This window comes from Thamnophis sirtalis, unplaced genomic scaffold, assembly GCF_051295495.1.
Source record: "Thamnophis sirtalis isolate CommonGarterSnake01/CBP01778 unplaced genomic scaffold, rThaSir2_p1.2 scaffold_3, whole genome shotgun sequence".
NCBI classification, from domain to species: Eukaryota; Metazoa; Chordata; class Lepidosauria; order Squamata; family Natricidae; genus Thamnophis; species Thamnophis sirtalis.
In genome coordinates this window covers 149322986-149347066 of record NW_028261383.1, presented here as the reverse complement: position 1 = coordinate 149347066, position 24081 = coordinate 149322986, and the positions used below count along the sequence as shown (strand labels likewise).

At 37.3% G+C, this 24081-nt stretch overlaps 1 protein-coding gene across 2 annotated transcripts in view; it reads right to left on the bottom strand.

The window, feature by feature from the left end:
- Positions 1–3317: 3317 nt before the first annotated feature.
- The window catches only part of RACGAP1 (Rac GTPase activating protein 1), a 35463-nt gene continuing 14699 nt past the window's right edge, over positions 3318–24081 (bottom strand). Inside the window, exons 2-18 of one of the 2 annotated variants that reach the window (XM_087710382.1) lie at positions 22111–22196; positions 20160–20337; positions 18640–18842; positions 16810–16940; positions 15476–15545; positions 15237–15290; positions 14409–14486; positions 13527–13644; positions 12856–12983; positions 11154–11318; positions 10169–10264; positions 9637–9835; positions 8271–8376; positions 7976–8108; positions 7694–7829; positions 5205–5313; positions 3318–4449 (exon numbers count right to left, since the gene is read on the bottom strand). In XM_087710382.1, coding sequence (XP_087566508.1) covers positions 4374–4449; positions 5205–5313; positions 7694–7829; positions 7976–8108; positions 8271–8376; positions 9637–9835; positions 10169–10264; positions 11154–11318; positions 12856–12983; positions 13527–13644; positions 14409–14486; positions 15237–15290; positions 15476–15545; positions 16810–16940; positions 18640–18842; positions 20160–20244 — 1887 coding nt within the window. In that variant the 5' untranslated portion in view covers positions 20245–20337; positions 22111–22196 and the 3' untranslated portion in view covers positions 3318–4373. The remainder of the gene's footprint in view (positions 4450–5204; positions 5314–7693; positions 7830–7975; positions 8109–8270; positions 8377–9636; positions 9836–10168; positions 10265–11153; positions 11319–12855; positions 12984–13526; positions 13645–14408; positions 14487–15236; positions 15291–15475; positions 15546–16809; positions 16941–18639; positions 18843–20159; positions 20338–22110; positions 22197–24081) is intronic. The other variant, XM_014063324.2, reaches the window with a different exon arrangement.

Here is a 24081-nt window from a genome sequence, read left to right as displayed (position 1 = left end):
AAAGCAAAATAGGCATGAATAGAGTTTGCGTGGGGCAGGGATGGGGTGGTGGTATTTAAGTGCCCTGATTCTGGAGAAGAAAAGTTTTGCCGAATAAGATCTTAACAAGAATTCCTGCGTTGCTATTTTTACCTTCACACAACTGAGGAAATCACAAGGCTATGCCTGACTTTATTCTATCCTGCAAGACTCAATCAATGATGTGGAAAAAGAAGGAACATTGGGAGGAAACTGACAATGTAATACTGGACTTCTTGATTTTAGGGGAAGCTGGCTTAAGATGTATGAATGTATGTATGTATAATAAAATAAGTACAATGACAGGTAGGATTTCAAGGCAGAGGATGGGGACGGGGGAGGCACTCCAAGAAGGCAAGAATTCCTAAAATGAGGAGTTCCTAAGAAAGAAGATATTAAAGTATAATTGCAAACAATTCCAGGGGGAAAGGAAAAAAGAAATCAATATGGCTGCACAAAAAATATTAGCAATCATTTGGACCAAAAAAGAGACACAGGCATAGAAAAAAAAGCCCAGGTCATTTCCTTAATAAGTACTTATAGATGTCCTTAAACTTAAAGTCAGGAAAGCTAAATGTCAGACTGAAGTTGCCAAAAGAGATTAGAACCATGATGACGAACTTGTGGCACGCAGACGCCTCTCTGCCGGCACAGGAGCGCCAGCTGAGCTCCACCAAGCATGCACTGCCTGCCAGCTCATTTTCGGGTCTCTGCAAAACACTATACAAGCCATCGATATACTGTACATCCAACAGGAACAGGAAGTGCCAGATTAGAGGTAAATCCTAGAGAGGCAGGAAATGCATCATTGAACAATGGAGATGAATGCTAGAGAGGAATAAAGCTACATACAAGGCGCCTCATTTTTGGTTCTAGGAGGCTTCAGGGAGGCCTGCTAGGCCCAAAATGGAGTGGTGGTGGTGGGGTTGTTGCCTGTGCATACGCATATGGGGATGCAAGGGGGAGGCATGCATTGTATTATGGGTGTGGGCATGTGCACACACCGTCATGCACGCTCTTTCACCACGCGAGGACAAAAAGGTTAGCCATCACGGGTTAGAATAATAAACATGAATAGAATAAGAGGTATTCAAACTTGGAATTCCATAGTCTTGTTTATTTGAATTTCCAGATCACATCGATTGCATTTTAAAATGCTGGTGGTCTGACTATATTACAATAATTAACATAGAGAAATCTTAATGAACTAACTTGGTCAATTTTTAAAGAGCTAGATAATCTTCCTAATATATCATGGGAGTGCTATACATAACTTATCTTGATGTTAATACACAACTGAGCAGACTACCACAAAATACAGCATTCTAATGAGAAAGCTAGCTGAATGTGGGATGAATGCCAATAACTAGTATATTGATAGCTCAAAAATTTCATGCATGGAGTGAGGTATTGAATAGATGCTAATGTTCAGTCCTACTCTTCAAAATGCATATCAGTAGCTTAGATGAAAAGATATAGAGAATGTTTATTGCATTTTGTTAACACAAAATCAGCTAAAAAACAAAAAATACTATTGTTCAGTTAAAATGGATCAAATTATTATAGAATAAAATTTAACATAAAACCAAACTTTTACTTAAGAAACAAAGATCAAATCTACTAGTACAGGTGGGATGCTCCCCTTGAAACAATATGTAAAAAAAACATTCTTGGAGCAGTAGTTGATTACAAATGGAGTACTACAATTCTTAACCTAAGGATATATCACAGCAATAGTCCCTCAGGAAGACTTCTAAAATTGCTGACTACATTACCACTGGAAAACCTATTTGTACTTTTATTGGTTTTATAATATTTAGTAAAGATATGCACTGACTTCCAAATCACATTTCTACAAATCTTTTCTATTAAAAGAATTCCTCTTGAAAGTTGCTGAAGCTGCAACCTCTGAATGTGCTTTGATGCCCCTGTGGTGGTTGTATTCCCAACTTGCATACATTTTCATCATACTCTCCCAACCACGAAAAATTAAATGAAGTGCAAGTAAAGTTCAAAGGGGAAATTCCCAAAATGAAATCCAATTAACTTTCTAAGTAATGAATGGATGAGCATTAGAACAAATCACTGCCACTCCTTTCAAAATTCTTTTGACTCCTTTCTTGATCTTCATAATCAAGACCAAAAAAAATCAGACCTTGTTATCTCATTATACCTTGAAGACATGCAAAATCCATTATACGCCGCATCAGCTCTATGTCAGAATGGAAGACACCATCCTATACAATCTTCGTATTCAGAAAAATCTTGACTTGTGTCCAGAACTATATCCAAATGCTGTACACACTGCAGGGCGGCATATAAATGTTCAATAAAATCTAAATCGTAACATATTCTTTTCCAGATTAACCACAAAGCTGTGCTCTTTCAAAGAAATTAAAGTTGCATGTACATTGTCTAGGAACTGGTGTCTTAACATTATATCAAAATCTCATTTAAGTAAGGTAGTAGACACAGATAATCCATTAGAGTCAACAAAACTTTCTGGATACCCAATATACTGAGGTTATTCTCAAAGATAAAACACTATAGCCATGATGGTAAACCTATGGCAGGTGTGCCACAAGTGGCATGTGTAGCCCTCTCTGCAAGCATGCAAGCCATCGCCCAACTCAGCTCCACTGCGCATGCACGTGCGCCTCCTACCAACCAGCTGATTTTCGGGTTTCTGCAGCACATGCGGGAGACTTGTGTGCATGTGCAGGAGGGTCACACGTGAATGCGCAGGGGCGTGCGGTGCTCCCCACACCCCATTTTTGGTCGCAAGAGGCTTCAGGGAGAGAGGCCTGCTAGGCCCAAAACGGGGTGCGGTGGAGTGTGGCGCCCGCCCCGCGGCCCATTTTTGGTCCCAGGAGGCTTCAGGGAGGCCTTCTAGGCCTAAAATGGTACTTAGGGGGAGGCACGTCTATGTGCAGGTGACAGGGAGAGCATGGGGTGGGGTGGGGGTGTCATGCCTACATGCGCAGGGGGTAGAGTGCATTGCATTATGGGTGTGGGCACGTGAGTTCTTGCTATCGCATGCATACAATTTCAGCATGCGAGGAGAAAAAGATTAGCCATCACTGCCCTATAATAATCTTTCCTCATAATTTACACAATTTTGAGAGAATGGTCCTTGGCCATTTTTCCGCTCACCTATCCAAAGTTATCTAGAACCAAGTATTGGAAATCAAATATCAAATATCCCTAAATAAATTTGGCAACAAAAATGTTTTGTGCGGAGGCTTCCTTCCCCTTTTCGCGACTGGGGCGCGCATGCTAGCAAGCGGCAAGGCCTAATGGCACTGAGCACAGCAGAGGAGGGGTGCAGCAATTAAATTCAAGGTAAATTGGAAGAATCCTGTAGAAAAAAACTCCTAAGTCTTCGAAGTGAGGGAGAGTCAGGAAAAACACTCCTTCTGGGCCGGAGACTGAGGTTAATCTGGGAGGTTAGAAGGAGGAACGAAGGTGTGGCCTCAAGATTTATCTCAGTCTCCAGGGCAAAAGGGCTGGGTTAATACCCATGTGTGACTCCTCCCACGCCTCACTTCGGAAACGTAACATGCTCTTAAACAGAGTGGTTTTTAACATACAATAGAACATAATTAAAAAGTCAAATGGAAGATCTATCCCATACATCTATCAACCGATATTACATTTAACTTCTATTTAATAACAGCTCTTTTAAGAATTCCCTTTATCAGAAAGCAGTGTAGAAGTACATTCAAAACCTTAACAGTCTTCCCAATGCTAAGCACATGATTTTAACAAGCGTATATAATTCAAATAATCTAAGTGGGTGAGAGTAGAGTTAAAGTGACAACATGCTATTATCGCATTTACTCAATTAGTTATCACATTTATTATGTCCTTCTTTGATATAAAAAGAAATATCTTATACAATGTGTACATGCATTAATGGACCACTGAGTTTCAATTTTTCACATGACCACATTTTGAATTTATATAGTTTCAAGTAGATACCCTTTGTAATGGATCAGCACTTATTTGATCCAAAGCTTGTGAAATGAAAAAAAAACAACTATTCGTTTTTCAAACTACATTCCTTTCCAATGATGGCAGCTTCCCAGCTAGAGACATATTTTCAAAAACAAGCAAACTTGCACATTCCCTACTTAGACATTGAGTGGATTATGCCAGTTATACCCTACAATAAATGTGATATTAGACATCTTAGACTGAATAAAATACAACTAAAATTTAAGAAAAGCTAAAAAGCAGATATATATTACTGAAATTATTACACATTGTTGTTAGGAAGTGAAGGAATAACTTGAGATTTTATTGCTGGTCTTTATCATTGCACTGCAAGCAGGTAATCAGAACGCCAGGATATTTCACTTTAGCATTGGAGAAGCAAAAAAGTTTCCTTGCCGTCCAAGAGTTGTTGCAGACTTGCTTTTGCTTGCAAATCTAGGAAGTAAGTGGAAAGATTCATCATGAGCAGTTTCCAATACGGCCAATATCTGTATGTGTTAGCATTTGTTTGATAGAAAAATAACCTTTTACTCTTGAAATGTATCTCTCTATATCTTTCATTAATATCTATTGAACACTGATCCATATTTCCACTTTCCTTGACATACAAAAAACATACAACAAACTCCATGAAACTAATGCAAATAACCTTTCCCCTGGCTTCCACAAATAGTCCAGAAGCAGAGGCAGTTGGGCTATTCTGTGTTGTATTTATATAACACATTTAGGAAAAAATTACAACCCCACAAAAATTCACATAAGGAGCCTGCAATTCACAGATAAAGTGATAAGATAGCCTTATATTTCAAATTAAAAGCTGCAACCATTTGAGCTGAAATTTACTTTGGAAGTATTCACAACTAGTGTGTTGCTCATTTGGAGTACTTTTTCCATCTGGATATGTATTAATTATTCCTCATATTTTCTTCTATCTCAAATAGTCTTACCAATTTTCATTCCCCAGTACTCCAAATTATATATTAAGAATCAGAATTCACTCCCCCCAAAATTTTGCTGTGATATCACCCACTAATTGGTGATCAGTTATTACACAAACACAATTTATAGCTCCAAAACACTAAGGAAGGATAGAAAAAAAACACACTTTGCTAATTTATTCTGGTCTGTGACCTCAATAAGGATTTGGCTTGATATTTTGCTAATTAGACCAAATAAATAATTAAACTTACTTGGGAGTGGTTTTGCTAAATGTAGATTTGACTTTCTGAGACAGTGAGCTGCTTGAAGGAGTTTTTACCAATTGCTGTTCTGGAGTAGTGAGTGGTCCCAACATGCTCACTATGTGATAAGAACAATTACAGTTACTATTCTTAAGCTACAACGTTTCAAATAGCTTCAGCTATTATAAGTAAAGTGATGAAAAAACTTAAATGAGAATGACTTACTTTCTCTCTCTCAAATAATATCACAATTAATCTGAATCTAATTCTCGCCAAAAAATAAGCTTAAGTGCAAATAATTCAAATCATATTATTGTCCAGCAATTTTTCTGCAAGCAAAATGCCCAAATACCGAAACCCGATTTATGTAGACTGAAGTAGCAGACCCCAAAAATGAGTAGATACGCTCCATATGTTGAGGACTATATACTACAGGAGCAGAGAATAAGATTGTAAAGTAAAAGTTCCCCTTGAACATATGTACTAGCCGTTCCTGACTATCGGGGGCTGTGCTCATCTCTGTTTCAAAGACGAAGAGCCAGCGCTGTCTAAAGACGTCTCTGTGGTCATGTGGCCGGCACGACTAAACAGCAACAGCACACGGAACACTGTTACCTTCCCACTAAGGGTGGTTCCTATTTTGCTCCTTGCATTTTTATGTGCTTTCGAACTGCTAGGTTGGGAGAAGCTGGGACAAGTAACGGGAGTTCACTCTGTTACAAGGCGCTAGGGATTCGAACCGCCAACCTTTCTGATCAACAAGCTCAGCATCTTAACTACTACGACCCTTGAATAAGATTGAATGTGAAAGGAAACAATTAGAGGTTTTTCACTGTGTGATAACCCCATCGAACTGATTTATTTCTGCAATTTATCTATCATATCAATCCTCAAAAACCTTAGGCAGTTTACAGAGATTAAAATAACCATAAAATAAAACTACATTTTGAAATTTCAGCAAAATTATATCAAATAAAAGATACAAATCCACATACATTCACATTCTATGTGTTTTTGTGGGTATGTGCATGCATTTGTCCATAAGTCTTCAAGAAAAGCGAAGTTTCTACTGATTTCTATAACACATGTGGGGTGATTTTTGTATCAAATGACAAGTTGTCCACAGGAAGGGAACTGCCACTAAGAAAGTCCAGTGTTGAGCCCCCTCTTGCCACCTGTGTACTGATAGGTGGGATCTGTTAGTAAACACACTCTAGCTGTCAGGATGGAATGAGCAGAGACTATGTGGAAATACAGTCCCTTAAATATCAGAACACGAGCCAAACAGGGAAACTTTAAAGGTAGCAACCAGCACCTAGAATTGCACTTGGAAACACAATGACAGCCAATATAGCTCCCACAGCATTGTATTTGTATTTGTATGTTATTATTTGTATGCCGCCCTTCTCCGGGAGGACTTAGGGCGGCGAACAATTCAAGGGGGAAAAAGGGGGACATAAAAAGACAAAATACAAATAATAAAAGTAGACAACAGTCGCACAACCATACATGTCAAGAGGGGAGGGAACTCATCACCCCCAGGCCTGCCGACAAAGCCAGGTTTTGACGGCTTTTTGGAAGGCCTGGAGAGAGGTGAGGGTCCAAATCCCTGCGGGGAGTCAAAAAAAAATGGTACTTCAATGTCTTAATGATTGACAAATGATGACATATTTGTGTTTTTTTTTTAAAGAAAAAATAAAAATAAAAAAGTTTAAAAATTCAAATCCCTGCGGGGAGTTCATTCCAGAGGGCCGGAGCTGCCACAGAGAAGGCCCTCCCTCCCCCGGGTAATAGCCAGGTGGCATTGGCTGGTAGATGGCACCCGGAGGAGGCCAACCCTGTGAGATCTAATGGGTCTGTGGGAGGTAATTGGCAGCAGGCGGTCTCTCAAGTATTGAAATGGGTCAGTACAGAAATTGGTCTGTGAACATGTGGACTGTTGCATTCTGGGTCAGTTGAAGTTTCTGGCTAGACTTTGTGGGTAGCCCAAGTAGAACTAATTACAATAATCTAATGGGGAGGTGACAATGACATGAGTGATCTTCCTATGCCTTGTTCCATACAAAGTTGCAAATGGTGTACCAGTTGAAGGATCTCCTGGTCACAGCTTCTCCCTACTAATTGTAGTAGGAATAGTGAGTCTGGGAGGAATGTTTGTGTTGTGAATCTGCTCTTTCTGGGGAACAGATTCCCATCAAATGTTAATTAATTAATTTTAATTAATTAATTTTTAATTATGTTACAGAAACTTTCAAATTAACAGTCACTTCAACTTGTTTGGCTTCCCCAACCAGACTGTGGCTGTCTCTGGACACTTGGACAGGACTTCTACAACATCTCCCACTGAATCCAGTTTAAAGGTATACTGATGGCATAATTGGGTATCATCACACTCATATTCACGTTTTGGTGTGAAAAAGCAACATTACTGCTCACATTATCTAGTTTCAATTAGCACATGTGTTGGATCATAGCTAACAATTCAAAGGCATAATTACCTTTAAAATCAGGCGTGCAGGGGTGGGAGTAAGCATTGGCATTTTCAATGATGTGAGCTGGCTCAATATTTTCCTGTTCTACCATGATAAGCTGGCTCCAGTAACCCACAGGCAAAGTGAGCAACCGTTCCACAACCTACAAATTCACATTGACATATAAAGAATATTTTTTCTTTCGTTGATTCTTTCAAATCAATGCTAAGCATTTAAAAACACAGGCTTCATTCTCCATCATTTGAAATATTGAACATTTCCATTCTGTTATGCACACTTGTGACCTACCCTAGGTTGCCTTTTTGTGTCTTGGAGTAGTGTCATGGGATCAGGTTCTGGTATAGCATGACCAACAATGGTAGGCCCAAAGACTTTAGCCAGGTTGGAAATATCCATTCTGGTATCTGGACTCTGAGCCACTCTAAGGAAAAGACAGACATGTAGGAGCATTTGTGCAAAGAGGAACAATACTTTTTTTTTCTTATGAACTATTCCTTTCATTGTCACCCCAATCCCACAAGATGAACAGAATTATAAGAATCTTTTTTATCAACTCAAGAATTCATAACATAACTGAACTTACCTCTGCAGGTGAATCATGAGGAAAGCCAGAGTTTCCCTATTAGCCTGTGGTAGCTCTCCAACAGTTTGATACATAGCTGCTACACTGTTGTCCTCATCTATAATTTCTTTAAATGGAAACATAAAAAGGTATTTCTATGACCTCTTCCAATTTATTACAATGGAGAAAATAATGAATTTTCTGCAGGTACCTTAATTATAACTGCTTAGGTTTCTAAGAGTTTGGTCTCCATGTTAGGGGGGACGGAATTAATTTAAAATGGCAACATATTATGCCTTTCCGAACATATAGGTATGTTCATATATCATACTAAGCTATTGTTTGCTTAATTATTTACTGAATAAACTGCAATGGGCTGGATTCAAACAACCATTAAATTTATCCCCCCAAAAATCACTCTGTGATGTGTGATGCACAGCTCTCCAAATCTTGGGCAAGAAAAAAGTTCTTGATCAAAAATTCATGCATTTTACCTCCAAGGTGTTTTCCCAACCAAATAATTTCTATATATTTCTATCAATAACATATTAACATCTATCACTCTCTATGAAAATAAACATTGTTGAAATAAAGAATTGAGCTACTGAAATTTTAAACAATAAGTATTATGTCAAGTAATAGAAAACAATAAGGGACTTCTAATGCAGTAGTCTCCAACCTTTACAACTTAGTGGCCCAGCCTGGTGCGCCGGGGTGTGTATGAATAGCAGGCACACGCATACAGCTTTGTGTGGGAGCACCCTCTGCTCACATAAGTGGAGCTTCGCATGCATGCTTGCCTGCCGCTTGTGTGAGTGGAGCTGCGCACATGTGCTTGCCCGTCGCTAGTCTGGCCCCATTTCTAACAGGCTGTGGTCCGGTAGTGAGCTACGGCATGGGGGTTGGAGACCCCTATTCCAATGCATAATTGTACTCTTTTAGTCTTGGGCTCTTTTGTTACAACAAAAACAGAAAACTGATTTTCAAACAGACAGTATGGAAAATAAAAAAATAGAATGAAGTCAATATATAGGAATTCAAAGGAAGTTTTAGCAAATAAATACTAAATCACAGTACTTAACATTTTGAGGGCAGGGTGAAGCCTATACATCTATACGATAGATATATTGTACTATAAATCTAGTGGACTAGTCACCTCTTTGTCCATCCAACCCACCTCAAAGGGTTGTTGTTGTGGGGAAAAGAGGGTATATGTTGGATATGCTTGCTGCCTTGAGCTACTTGTAAAAATAATAAATGCAGGATAGAAATATTTTTAATATCATGGATAAAAACATATTAAAAGGGTAAGAGTCAGCATTTTAGCTTGCCCAATGGAGAGAAGTATATTCAACATTTATACTCAAATGTGTTATATCACTCATACCTGCTGCTTCCATAAAGTCCTTATTGAGACGGAAAGTAAGAAGAGGCTCCTTAAGATTGCGGAGAAAATCTTTAAGAAGGCCACATATAGCATGGATATCTTCCACTCTGCTAAGCAGAGGTACTGTTTTCCCTCTAAGGAATTTCTCCTTCAAATCTTTCACGGTGCGGTCACAGCCAGAAATTCGGTAGAGGCCCGTCTGTTGAAACAAAGATTTTTAAAGCAAGATCCCAAACTTGTTTCCCTGAAATTCCTCCAGCTTTAATGTTACATGTTGCTAGCGTTTGACTTCCATAATCACCATCCCAGCAGTTCTGAAAGTAGCTACATATTGGTGGATATAGAACACAGATGTCAAACTTGCCACATCACATTGCCGTCATGTGACGTATCGTGATGTTTTTTTCCCTTCGGGGTGGGTGTGACCTGCGCATAACGCACCCGGTCCATGGAGTGCCAGTTTTGAAACTCCTGATATAGAAGGTCTTTCCACACCATTCCATAAGATTTATACTTTTTAAGTTTACTTTACCTCATTCAAGCCTCGTTTCTCAATCTCATTTACACAATGAACTAAAATGGAGGGGATCATTGGAGTCGTCAGAGGTACAAAATCCCCCAGAACTCCCTAAAAGGAGAGAAAGGAACAAGTATGGGAAATTACAAGTTATTCTTGCTATTTTTATTTCATTAAAGAGAAAGCAAAGGCACGGTTTTTAATATCTAATTTGACAGTAAAACCAGTAAGAATCACTTAAGAAATACATTGTGTAAGTGCATATCAAGTAAACAAGAGACAAGGAACTCATTTAACTTGTGTGACTAAGTGCCAGATTCTACAGCTTAAATGTTAAGATTCTACCCATAAACTAAATTAATGTACCATAGCGCTAATACAAAAAGAAAAATCATGGCATGAAATGTTCAGTAACTCAATACAAGAAATACAAGAATAAAAATTTAACATATTTCTGAGCACTGTAAAAGGGTATATATGTTAATGGTATAACAATAACAGTAACAATGCAAGAGGTTTTTTGTAGTATATGTTACATACTACTTCCTTGCTTCGATATTTGGAACATAATATGCTTGTGAAAAATCTTAGACATGAGCAATAAATACGAAGATATAAGTAAACAATTCCTTTCAAAATATCAGGCACTGTTTGTTCTTTTCTTCTGTTCTTTTTGTGCTTTAAAAACAGATAGCAAGAAAGCTTTACACATATACACTGCATTTATATTAAAACTCCAGCCTCCAGTGTACGCTTTTCTTTCTATCAGCATCTAGAACCTAAAGAACTTCTTTAAATTCCAGCATAACAAGAGTTGGTGGCTGTTATCAACAGTAGCTTTATTTGCCAGAAAATAACGTGAAACATTGCTGCTGCCTATGTCAAAAACATTTTCACAGCAAACTAACACTTTCACTTATTGAAATCTTCAATATTATTTTTGTTTTTGAGGTCCAATATATAGTCATCAGCCGCTAAGGCATTTTATTTAGAAGCATACCTGTCCAATTTTGACAGGGGTTCCTGCCACGGTAGAGGTGCAGGGCAGGGGACAGCGATCTCGACATTCTGGATGTGTAACTACCCGGCAGTCTCTGCATTTCAGGGACATTTTTCCAAACTTTATTCGCTTCCCACATGGAACACATGACTCAGGTTTAATAACCTAGAGAGAAAATATGTGTAAACTAACATGATCGAGAATAAGCAATGAAATATACTGAGTTCAAGTACGTACAACTAACCACTAAGATACATTCATGTGAAGACATTAATGTATACATGTTTATTTTATATAAATTCTATATCTGTACCCGTTGAATGCCCAGCTGGAGGAAGGTGTCTGGGTTTCCACAAAGGTCATGTATTTTACTTTTTAGGAAAGGCAGATGCCCTCACAAGACCAAGAACACATAGGTAGAAAAGAGGAAAAGGGCAGAATGCATTTGTATACATGTCTTAGATATAAAGCATTTTAAAAAGAGAGAAAGGGAGAGATGCTGGATGCTGCAAGACATGTTGCTGGAGAGCTGAGCAGAGAAATGACCTGGTCTGCCAAGTCTAGAGATGCCAGTTCTAGGACAAGGAGGAAAACCAGAAGAAAAAGCAGTTTCTGTAGCAGTTTGAGAGTGTGTGGAAAGACCAGGAAAATGGACTGTGTTGTGTACAGTGAGATTCAGATGCTGGATATAGACATTTGTGAATTAAAGGCAACCAGGAGAAAACTGATAAGACATTCCAGTGTCATTAACTGATATAAGAAGACTTACAATAAATCACAAGCAGAAAATGAGTGAAAGAAACATAAGGGTGAGAAAAATTAGACTCGATTTCTTTTACTATAATTAGTGTTCTATTCTTTACATACATATTGGTTTTGTAAACAATTTTACTTGTATATATGATTAGATCATGCTGTTTCTTTTATGTAGGGATCGTAGTATCCAAAATACAAGCCTTAATTTGTTTAATTATTGGCTTTGTGTGTGTGTGTGTGTGTGTGTGTGTGTGTGCGCGCGTGCATGCACATGTGTATCAGTTCATCCTGACCCACACTCTGAAACACAAATTTAATCATAACTAATTCTGAACTGTTAAAATCCCAGTTATGAGTAACAAAAGCAAATTATAGCAGCCACAGTACTGCTCTTTTAACCAGCTTCTTATTCGGCAAGATTGCTATATTACATTACCTAGGCATTTGTAGTACTTGGCAGCTAGAAACAATACTATGGCAGGATCATTATTTAAACTCTAAAATGTAAAGCTGATTGTTTTTCAACTATATTTTTATATATAATTTGTAAATGAAATGAAAATAGGGCATGAGTTTGTGGTTGTATGGTTAAACATTTGGAAAGTGGTTTCCTTCCAACCTTTGACTTCTTGCAAAAAAAAAAAGGTGCAAATGTCTCCCTTAACATGGCTTCCTGGACAAGCCTTTACAAACCAAAGTAAGGTTCTACATCACATCTGATGTATTATGAAACCATTCAACAAATTTGCACTGTGTCAGGAATAGTATCTATTATAGCAACTGCCAGGTTTCATTCTCTTCTTTCAGAACATTTCAGAACATAACCTCAGCTGACAATGAGAGAATGAGTATGACTGACTACAAAAAGTCAGTCTGACTGGTATCTTAGACCCAAAATAATATGAGCTTTGAACTGGGCCCAGAGCTGAGAGGCCTCGTCACTCACCGTTTTTGATACAAATTCGTGTAGTCTTGTCCCAGTGCTTCCAGGAGTGCTAGATCCATCTGTTTCGGATTTACTTCCAACCTTCCTGCTTCCCAGGCTTGAGTCACTGTTCCAAGGCTGTAGGATGGCTTGAGTGGAAAGAGACAATTTGAAAAATCAGTTTTTGCGATAGGATTAAACTGACAGCAGATACTCCCAGTTTAAACTAATACCTGTGTTGTTAACCTGATAAAGCTATTGCTCTCTTTCCTCAATTCTATTACAATAGGTAATACTTCACTTTGGGTGGGGGGGAAGCAAATGGTTACTTTTAGATCCTTTCCTCAGCACAAGAGCTCAGGTTTATAAGGATATTTTAAACCTTCTTAAAGAACCGATCCGTGGGATGGATTTAACAGAATAAATACATTTTTCACTGGCAGGTTTCTTCTTTCCATTATATAAAATCCAATGAAGGAAAAGATTGAAAATTAAAAGTACGTAGTGTTACACGAGGAAAGAAAATATGGTCCTACGTGACTCATAACACATTTTAACTGCAGTTCAGATGGACACTATCAGAAGCCCCTTACTTTCATTTCTATCAGCATCTGCATTGTAATGGCAAACAGATTAAAAACTGTGACAAAGAAGAAATCATAATAGTCCAAATTTCACACAGACACATTTACCTGCCTTTCTCTGGTTTCCCACATAGTAAGGTATAGTCTCAATCGTGGCCACAGCTTCAATTGGGCCTCCATCATTAGGAACTGTGAGAGTTGTTTTTGCAACTATGGATTCATTTCCCTGAAATAAAATAGTTGCAAGAAGCATGTAGGAAACAAGCAAGCAAGAATATTTCAGAATATTTGTATGTTTTAATAGTGCAATCTAGTGCATATTCAGTATCCTATGCAGCAAAACTTAAAACCCTGGTTTCAAGTGAGAAAAAGTTTTCCACATGATAACAATAAATCCCGTACTCTCCAATAGATTCCCCACAGTTGTATACTCCGGATACATTGAGATCACAGCCCCAAAAATTCCTGGTGACCATAACCAAAACCTGAAAGCATATCTAGGAATAGCTCTCATCACATCAGGAAGCACACCTGAGAGAACACTATCTTACAACTTTGGAGTCAAGAGCAGTTTGGTCTAGTGGTTAAGGCGTTAAGGCCAGAATCTGGGAGACTGTGAGTTCTAATCTCACTTTAGGCACAAAGCCAAATGGGTGACCTTTGGCCAGTCACTTTCTCAAAGCCCTAGGAAGGACGGAAATGTAAATCAATTCTGAAAAATTCTGCCAAGAAAACTGCAGGGACTTGTCCAGGCTTTCTCTGAGGATTGGGACAATAAAACAAAAGTGTGTGCGTCCGTGCTTGGGCGCACGCGCACACACACAGTGCCCTCCTATTGGCAACATGAAATTGTTGATGAATCTGCAGTGTGTAAAAAGCTATGAGGCAACAAATACTAATGAACACTCCCTCTATAGTTAAATATGTGGTATTTAGAGATCAGAGACCTACTTCTGGAAGGTATCTAATAGTCTTTGTAAAAGCCCATACCTGATCTACTGTAGAGCCAATGGAACGAGTTTTCTTTAAAGGACCAGGTGGGCCTTCAATAAACTGTCTAGAAGAGCGCTGTAAAGGAAGCATTTGTAAGTCTCTGAGTGAAAGCATGACAGCATTCTTGAGTGAAGTGAAAATTCTAGAGAAATATTAAATTCTATATTTATAAAGATTCCAAACAGAATATGAAGCGATTAATTTATCTAAATTATCATTTCCTACTCGGAACATGCAGAGACAACATACTTTTTGCATTACCTAGTAACCAGTACAGATGAAATAAAGAGAATTAAATGGGAAAGGTGGTAGATTATCTCAAGTATATATTAAATATAATTCCAAAGTTCAACTGTATATCAACTGAAAGGAAAACTGTGGTGGCAATTTTCACATCAACATCCAACACAGGAGATTTTTTAAAGAAGAAATTGGGCAACATTTATCTGAAATGCTTGAGTTGGGGTTGGACTGGATCTCCAAGATCCCTTCCAACTGTTATTCTGTTACATCAGATTTTCTTAAATATATTTGCCAGAATTGTCCTACTTATTGCACAAGCAACAAGTATGGAAATTAAATTTTTCTCTACATAATGCTTGGCTGTAGGGTATTTTGGGAGCATTAAAGACGTTTCAAATTTAGAAGTATAACTCTAATGAAAAAATAACAGTTATGTACATTGAAATATGATTTAAATGTACCCAAGCCGAAAACCTTTGCATTAAAGGCATAGTCTCAATCACTAACGTAAATTCCAATAATCAATGAAACCTGCTCTTTGCATCAGATAGTACAAATAATTTTTTTAAAACCCATACATACCCTTTTCTCTCTTTTTTTCAATCTAACAGTCTTTACCATTGTGGAATCCCAATCCTAAGTATTAGAAAAAGAACCTCTTTAGTATCAAACAGATGGAAAGCATGTATTTTCAATCTATCCATTCTTTTATGCCTAATTTTGATTATTCATCCATAATAATAGACAACTTACTAGGGATAATTTTTAAAAATTTATTGTAAGACAGTACAAGAAATGAGTTCAGATAATGGTTACATTACCAATGATTCGTCAGTTTTGTCAAAACTGATGTCGGATAAAATTGAACCAGATTCATCTATTGTTGAGAGCCTAAAATAAAAATCACACATAAATTTTAAAATCTCACTTTATCATAGATAGTAATCTAGTACTTGATAAACTAGCAGAGTTTGAAAAGAACGTTATAACATATTCAAAATTCTTTATATTCTATCATGAAAAACATGTGATTTGGTATCTTGATGTAAAAACTTTACTGTAGTAATACTAAAAAAGACTAAAAGTCACAGAATCATTTTAAATCTCCTTAACAGCTCAGGTTAAACATTATATTTCAGTAGTTTCAGTGGGACAACACTGAAAATGTCCTTTATGCCACTGCCTAACTCAATGGGAGTTAAATTTTCTTCAGATAAAACATTTACTATATTTACCGTCTTTTTTGTACCCTCTAATCCCATAAATTTGTTATAATTCCACCAAAACCCTATGGGAGAAAAACTATTTTAAAAACCCCATATATTCATATATTTATAGAATTTGGGTAGATTTTGTGTAGCTGATGAATAAACAGAGTTATGCAGTAATGGATTCGTCCTGCCTGTATATAAAATGACATATTTCCTGAGATACAAGTTGGAATTCTGAAAATCCTATTTTCCAGGAAAAACAAGATAAAACAATGTAGCACATTGCTTCTGAAATTCTTTCCAATCCCTTAAAAAATATGAGCTACATGAACAGGAAGGAAGAGGAGGCAGCTAATAATGGGACAGTCAACAACTATCTGAACTACTGCCTCTTCTGTAGGAAGTGAACATTTTTCTCTGCAGCTCCTGCCTAGATCTAGGCTATTTTCCCAACTCATTTTTTTTAGTTTTGCCAAACAATTTGGTCCCATTCTATTCAATTCTCATAAGCTTAACATGTTGATAAACAGAACCTCTTGGATATAATTTAAGAAATAAAACTGGTTTTGTGATTGACTTCCACTTTCCAATAAAGTAACTTCTTTACCTCTTTCATGTAGCTATATATTCCATGACTTTTCTCTGTATCTTACCACAATTTAAAAGTAAAAACAGAGACGACATTGGGAAGTTTATAACATGTCACTTGCAACCCATGTACTTCAATATTTGAAAATTTTAAATAACACAATGCACAAAAATGTGTTAAGGCATCTTGCTATTTTAAGTACCTTCTATTAAGGTAGGGTTGAATCTTTGACTTCTGACTCTTAAGAAAAAAACTCAGTAGATTGGGAAAATGTTCCCTAGCCAAAATGAAGGAAGATATTAGCCATTACATTATTACAATCTGATCCACCTGAAATAAACCATGAACAGCCTACCTTTTGTTACCAGCAATGGACATCTGAGGCTTGCTTAAAAAGGCCAGTGCTGATTTTTGTTCTTCGCTCAGCTGTATGCTGCCTGATGAATCACACATGAGAAGCTCTTTGATCAGCTGAATCTGTTGCTCCTACAAATTGAGAAACATTAAAATTAGTTTTATATTACATTTATAGCACAGAAAGCACATAATGTGCAAAACCTTCTGAGAAACACAACTATGCCACTAGCATACTAATCCCTATGCAAGGCACATACACTGATCTCTCAAGTTATAGCATAAGATTAAAACAGCCAAGGGATTTTGTTGGAGCCAATTTCTAACCAGTATAAAAGCTCATATACTTCAAATAGATTTCTTTCAGCTATAAAGCAATTTGCTGGTATCTTACCAATTCCATTGACTAATCACAACAGCATTCACCATTTTAGTCCCACAAAAGAGAAAAGACGCCTTTTGCAAGGGGTAATTGCGGCTATTGAATCTGTGGAATAAACTTGTAAATGCCACTTCAAAACTACGATACACATTAGAAGGGAGGGATCTAAAAAATAGGTGCAGAAGGATCCATTCATCATTGTTAAGCTTCCAAACGGCTTCTTTACTTTGCCTTGAGCAAAACGTTCCCTTTCATAAAAGAACTCTTATTGTACTACAAACTGGAAAACAGTCCATGTCGCTAATGAAATTAAAATAATTACACTTTTATTCATTGCAATCAAGTAATCACATTACAAGAAAATTTTAATTTAACAGAAAGTTCAGGTAAAGGGGTTATCTATTAAATCCAAATGTTCTTGCCATTTATTTTCTTTCTCTTCCTGAGTTTTCCTAGCCCAATCACTGCCCACCATGCTACTTGCTGATCTTCCCAGTATTATCTCTACCCTTGAGCTCAGCCTTTTTAAAAGCTATTTTTCACTCTCCCCAGGCTCCAGAGGCTTTATAGGAACCTGGGGAGGGCAAAAACAGCCTCCCCCTGGAGGCTTCAGGAGGTTCCCTGAAGCCTCCAGAGCGCAAAAAACCAGCCCTACGGGCAAACCGGAAATTCAAGAACGGACTTCCGGTTTGCTCGTAGTGTCAGTTTAAGCCCTCCAGAGCCTTCAGGAAAGCCTGCTGAATGATCTGGAGGACTAAAAATGGCCCTACAAGCAAACCAGAAGTCTGTTCCTGAACTTCCAGTTTGCCCGTAGGGCCGGTTTTTTGCGTTCCGGAGGCTTTAGGGAACCTCCTGAAGCCTCCAGAGGGCCTCCGCGGGTGCGGGGAGGCTGTTTTTGCCCTCCCCAGGCTTCTATAAAGCCTCTGGAGCGGGGGGGGGGGTTGAAAAAAGCATGCAAAAAATGGGGGGAGTGCCTGTCATGCATGCGTGCTGGGGGGGTGTCGTCAATTGCATTATGGGTGTGGCATGCCCACGCACGACCCCCCCTGCACTCCCCCCACTTATGGCACATTAGCCAAAAAAGGTGCCCTAGTACCTTCACTCCCTCATTTAGAATTCAAATAGAAACTTATCCATTTTTAATGGAAGGAATCTCTACTGTTTAGACTGCTGCCTAAATAATCCTTATTTTAGTGTGCTGCAGGATTTTAAAAAATGATGTCTGAAGTATACAAAGTTAAGATCTATTAAACCAAGAGATTACAGGTTTATCAGCCAAATAAGAAGCCCATGTTCATACTGTTATTGCAATATATATTTTACCCTCTGGTAAAAATAAAAGACTTATATCTATTGTCACATAAATGGATATTTAACAAAGCTGTTACATTCCTCTTCTAAATCTGATGTTGCTTTTTGAAAAAAGAAGCTGAGAAATGTTATACATACCAACTTTTCACAATCTGCTTCAGCTCGTTGTCTTCTCTTGATCTCCACGTCCACTTGGTTGCGTGCATGTTTCAGTTTCACATCAAGAGCACTACGCTCAGTTTCTGTTTTCATCAGTAAATCTTTGTACCTGGCCACCTCATGATCCATTTTCTGCCATTTTCTCCTAAACTCTTCAAAATTCTTGGCCAATTGGATAAATTCTGGGAAAAGCAAAGTTTTAATCCATTTGCACTTAATTTTTTAAATATTTTTTCTATATACTCCTTAAATATCCTCTCAGTTTGATAATCATCTAAATCAGTGGTTCTCAACCTGTTGTCCGCAGACGGGAGGGAAGGGGGCTGTAATATCATCACAGAGTGTCAGTGAAGATTTAAAGAAATGTTATGATTTAAATCTTGAGTTAAGGTTTGAGGGCCATGGTCTGTGGACACAAAAGGTGCTTAAAGGAGATCTGTGTGGAAAAAGAGGTTGAGATCCACTGATGTAAATAGATAATGCCAGTGCTAAAAAAAACCCACCACTCTGATTATTCAGAACACAGTGCAGAGAGAGAAATAGTTATCTCTAAAAGTAAAGCTTTTCTGCCAGTAAATCCAACAGAAGACAGAGTAAAGATGAATTCAGTCAACACATTTCCCCCTATAATCCAATTCAAGGATTTCAGTTCAGGTATTCAATGTATTTCCATGTTAAGCATGATCAGTTACATCATGTGATAAGAAATAATAACCTTACTAAAGCAATGTATATAATATGAAGAGACAACTGTCATACAAACAAAACTGCAGTTATAGCAAAATAGTGAACAGATTATATTGCAATCAATGATTATGATATTAGGAAGACATTCAACAAAATGTTTAAAATGTGCTTCATTGACATTGATTAGTATTATAGATGTTTGCATTTGCAACTTGATAAGACAATTATATAAATATTGATCCAAAGGGAGGGGGGAACGACTCTAATTTGTTAGATGTCCAACACTGCCTAATGTTGACTTTCTATCCTGATAAGTGTAAATGCTATTTGTAAAGCATTGGATTTTTTCATTAAGCAGTATTTTCTTCTTAACCATTCCAACACATTATTACAGATGTTGTGATTCTAACACTGCATATACTTCATTTGAACTTTTTTGAGAATTGCAAAAATATATAGCAAGGTAACCCGATTTCCTGAGACAATAGCTAGAACAACATAGTGTAACTACTGGAACCATAATATTTTAACTACATGCTCCACAGTTGCCTAGAAACCACATTGTACAAACCCCCTAGTTGTTATACAGATTAGTTTTCTACATAAGACATCCAACAAATTAATCATGCTTCCCGAGTTACTTTACAGACATTTGTTAGGTGATCTGAGAAATTTGGAAAAATTCATACCTATCTTTCAAGGAAATTACAGAGCAGGAAGGAACCTTTAAATATATTTATTTGCACATCTCTAGCATTTGTGGGTGACTAACATGATTCACCTGCATAACATCATAAAAAGTGATCACTTACTGTATTCAGTGTTTTCATTTAGAATTTCTGCTTGGCACATAAGCTGGTCAAAGAAATTCCGTAAATTCAGAATTGTCGTCTCCATTTTTGTCACATGAAACTGAAATGATTTGGAGATAAGTTTACTTTTGTCTTCTTTTTCTGTCAGGCACAGCAACCCTTGTCAACGATTTCAGATCTTAAAGTCAAGTATAATCATGCTATGAGTTTATAACAAATTGTAATATGAATAACTCAGCCACTGATTCAATATTCACTTGCATATGTATATGTATGTATATGTATGTGTATATATACATACACACACACACACACACACACACACACACACACACATATACACACAAGTTTTGATGACTGTGATGCTAAACTACATACTTATGTTTTCTCTTTCAAACTAATATCAGAAATCTTGCAAAAATTATGAATAGTATACTTCAAAGCTTTGCACGAAGAGATTCATGAAATTATATAAGCAATGTAGGATTTACAATTTGAAATAGGCAATAGAAAGCCAACAAAATAAATAAATAAATAAATAAAAAATTGTCCTGTACAATAGCTGGAAATGAAGATCTAGGTACAATCCAATGATCTCTGATAAGTCTGAATGACTTATCTGAGACTGAATTTCCCCCCTTTCCAAGGCTGGATAATGAGTTCAGACCTTGGAAAAACTCTTGTTTTTTTTATTAAAAAAACATCCTTAGGCACTGCATTTCTGACATAGGAGCTACCGCATTCAATCCCAGGGGAGAAAAAATAGAAAATCCATTCAGCTGCTCTAAACTTAAATCCCCAAACATAAAGAAAGGGAGGAAAAAACAAAAGCAACTCTGTTCTTTCTTTCATTTAGCGGACAAGCCTCAGGGTACCTTAGACTCCCTGATATCTGAATATCTCTAGAAAACATATAGTACTTCTACTGCAAAGCGGAAAGCTTTAGGTGTTAAGGAAGTAAATATTTACAAGAAAATGTAAAGTAATAAAATTCGGTTTAAAATAGAATGGAGAAAATATTTCAACAATACTACATGCTGCTTATAATGAATCTGAGTATCAGCCTGTTTAAAATCTAAATTAAAATCTATAAATTCATACCACTGTAAGAACCACCTTTCAATAAACATTTTAATGTAAAAGTCTGGAACCAACCTGAATCATTACACGTCTTGCAAATTTATATATTGCTACTAATATTTGTTATCACTACAATCCAGGGAAAATGTAATTTCATTTTCATGTAATGGAGAAAATATTGCCCCTGCTTCTAGAAACATCTAGGCATAAAACCTCACTACTTCAGCTAACAAAAAATTAGCTGAATTTCCCCCCCGCCCTATTTTTTTGAACAAAAAAGGTTTTAAAACATAAAACAAACTGGACATTATTGGTCTTGTCATCAAATTGAAGGACTTTCCAATTCACTTATCTTTTGAATAGCTCATGATGGCAACTAGACATATGCAACTCTTCCAAGTTAATCCCAGTTTTCATGGTTAATTTTTTATTAATGATATACTGAACATTAACAGTGCAACATTTGCAGCCTCTTTGTCACTTATGGATAATATATCTTTGTATCACACACACACACCCTTTTTCTTTTTTAAAAAATAAATGATTCCTGTCTGTTCTCCCCAAAACAAGTCATTTGTTACCTTAGATAAGGCAAGCAGGAGAAAGTGTTTCAAGAATATAGCACAGATTAAAGTCAGAGAACAGTCAGTGGAATACTTTTATAATGGCTTTTCATCTGTCCTACATAATCAGAGATATTTATATTCTTGCGTGACTGGTTATTTGTTCCAGCTGAGCTTACTGAGAAGTCTGACAACAACTAAGTTATATTTCTTTATAACATTTTGGCTAACATTTGTTTTTAAATAAACATTAGTGTAAGATTAGAATAGTTTGTAGAGGTATACAAATATATGGATATTATTAATACCTGTAATAACGTATTCTTAAATTCTATACTGCATGAGGCTCAGAATTAAAAGCTGTGTCTTCCCAAAGAACATCTGGTTTAACCTGCTGAAATAAAAGGTCAAATGTTATCTGTTTTGCATATTTGCCACTACTAATGATAAAGTATACAATTTACTACAATGCAATTATGCAAAATTATTCCAAATCAAATTATATATAAACTAATGAGGTCACACAATTTCCTGTAGAGATGGTTATTAGCTTATATTTTGTCTACAATGTTTGCATGGATCACTGTTGGAAACTAAAATATTTCTGCCTGTGCACCAGTTAAAATTATTAAACTGCAAAAAAATGGATGTTACAAATCACACTCAATCACACATAACTGAAAAATGATTTGACCGGTCATCAGAGTTTTGGGGTCCCTGTAATCATGGGGTCACCATTTGCAATATTATTTGCCAGATTCTGAAAAGCAAAGACCATGAGGAAGCTGGCATGAGGTTGCAAACAACAAGCATATAATGTTCTGACTTAAAGAAAATTTAAAAAATTGCATTTTCACCTATCAGAGTAGTGTCAAAAGCATAATGCAGGTGGATTGATATTTACAGGTTGAATAAAGGAAGCATATATAGACATGTCTCGTTATTTTGCCAAACTGGAGTCAGTCTGTTTGACCATGTGCTGTCTGAGCTGTGGCTTTCTGCTCTGCATATAGCATTCCCAGAGATTTTTTGGAAGAGTCAGTTTCATCTCTGATGTCTTTATAGATATCATTGTAGTGTCGCTTGTTTGTAACAGCTTTTTGAAATTTCCTGAGATCTTTTGCCTTTCTTGGCTTTTCTTCTAGGCTATTTCTACTATCTGTTCTGACATCTAGTTTGCTTTCTTCTGTTTCAGCAATCTTTTTTTTCATATTTATCCTTAACAACCTGTTGGATTTCCTTTAACAGTTGCTCTTGTCCCCTAGCTATGAAGTTCAAGATTTCAAATCAATCCCCAAGATTCTCCGAGGTCGGTTGGAAGGCGACAAACAAGGCCTCCAACCGGCGAAGAGCCGTGCATCTGATGTACTTCTTGACTGCCCTTTGAACATCGAGAGAGTGCCACCAATGCTCCCTTGGGTGATTTGGATGAGGGCAAAAGTCTGGGAGGATGACCTCTTATATGAGTTAAGGGAGGAGAGATCATAGGGGGGAGGGGGGAGGAGGGGGGGGAAACATAGTTTCAATGTTCAAAACAACAAGAATGCACTTGTATACTGCTGCTCCTTTTCTTTCTTTTATTTTCTTTCTTTTTTTTTCTTTTTTTTCAATTTTAGTATAAAATACAAATCGAATATACTAATGAATAGTAGAAATACACCGAAGCGAGGAGTAGAGGGAAAGAAGAGGGAGGAGTAGAGAGGGGAATGGAAGGAGGGTGAGATGGAGGGAGGGGGAGAAAGGAACGTTAGAGGGGGAGGGGAAGTAGAGGAGGGGAATGCTGAAGGGGAGAAACGAAAGTTGGAGGGGGAGAAAGAAAGGTTGTATGGAGGGTGTTATGTTGGTTTTGTATTTTGGAATATAAGAAGAGTTGTGTTTATTGCTTCTTTAATCGCACAGTATATAAGTGATTGTATAAATTGAAAATGAAAATGAAATAAAACATATATTGATAGAAAGATGAGTTAACTTTTGGCACAAACGATGGATCGAGACGAAGGACAACTCTGTCTGGGTGGATAGCACACAAATCGTCCCGGACCAATAGAGCCGCAATTTCCAAAATTCTGTGGACTGAGGTAATTGCAACAAAGAAGGCAGTTTTCAGGGACAGGTGTCGTAAGGACGCATGACGCAAAGGCTCAAAGGGAGGGCTAGTGAGTATTCCACCGCGGCTACAATTTTGTTTATGTCATGCCGCAGTCTGGCATCCCCTGCCGGGGCCTAGTAAGTAACTGGCGAAACCAGGCAATAGTGACCCTATTGAAGAATGAGGCGGA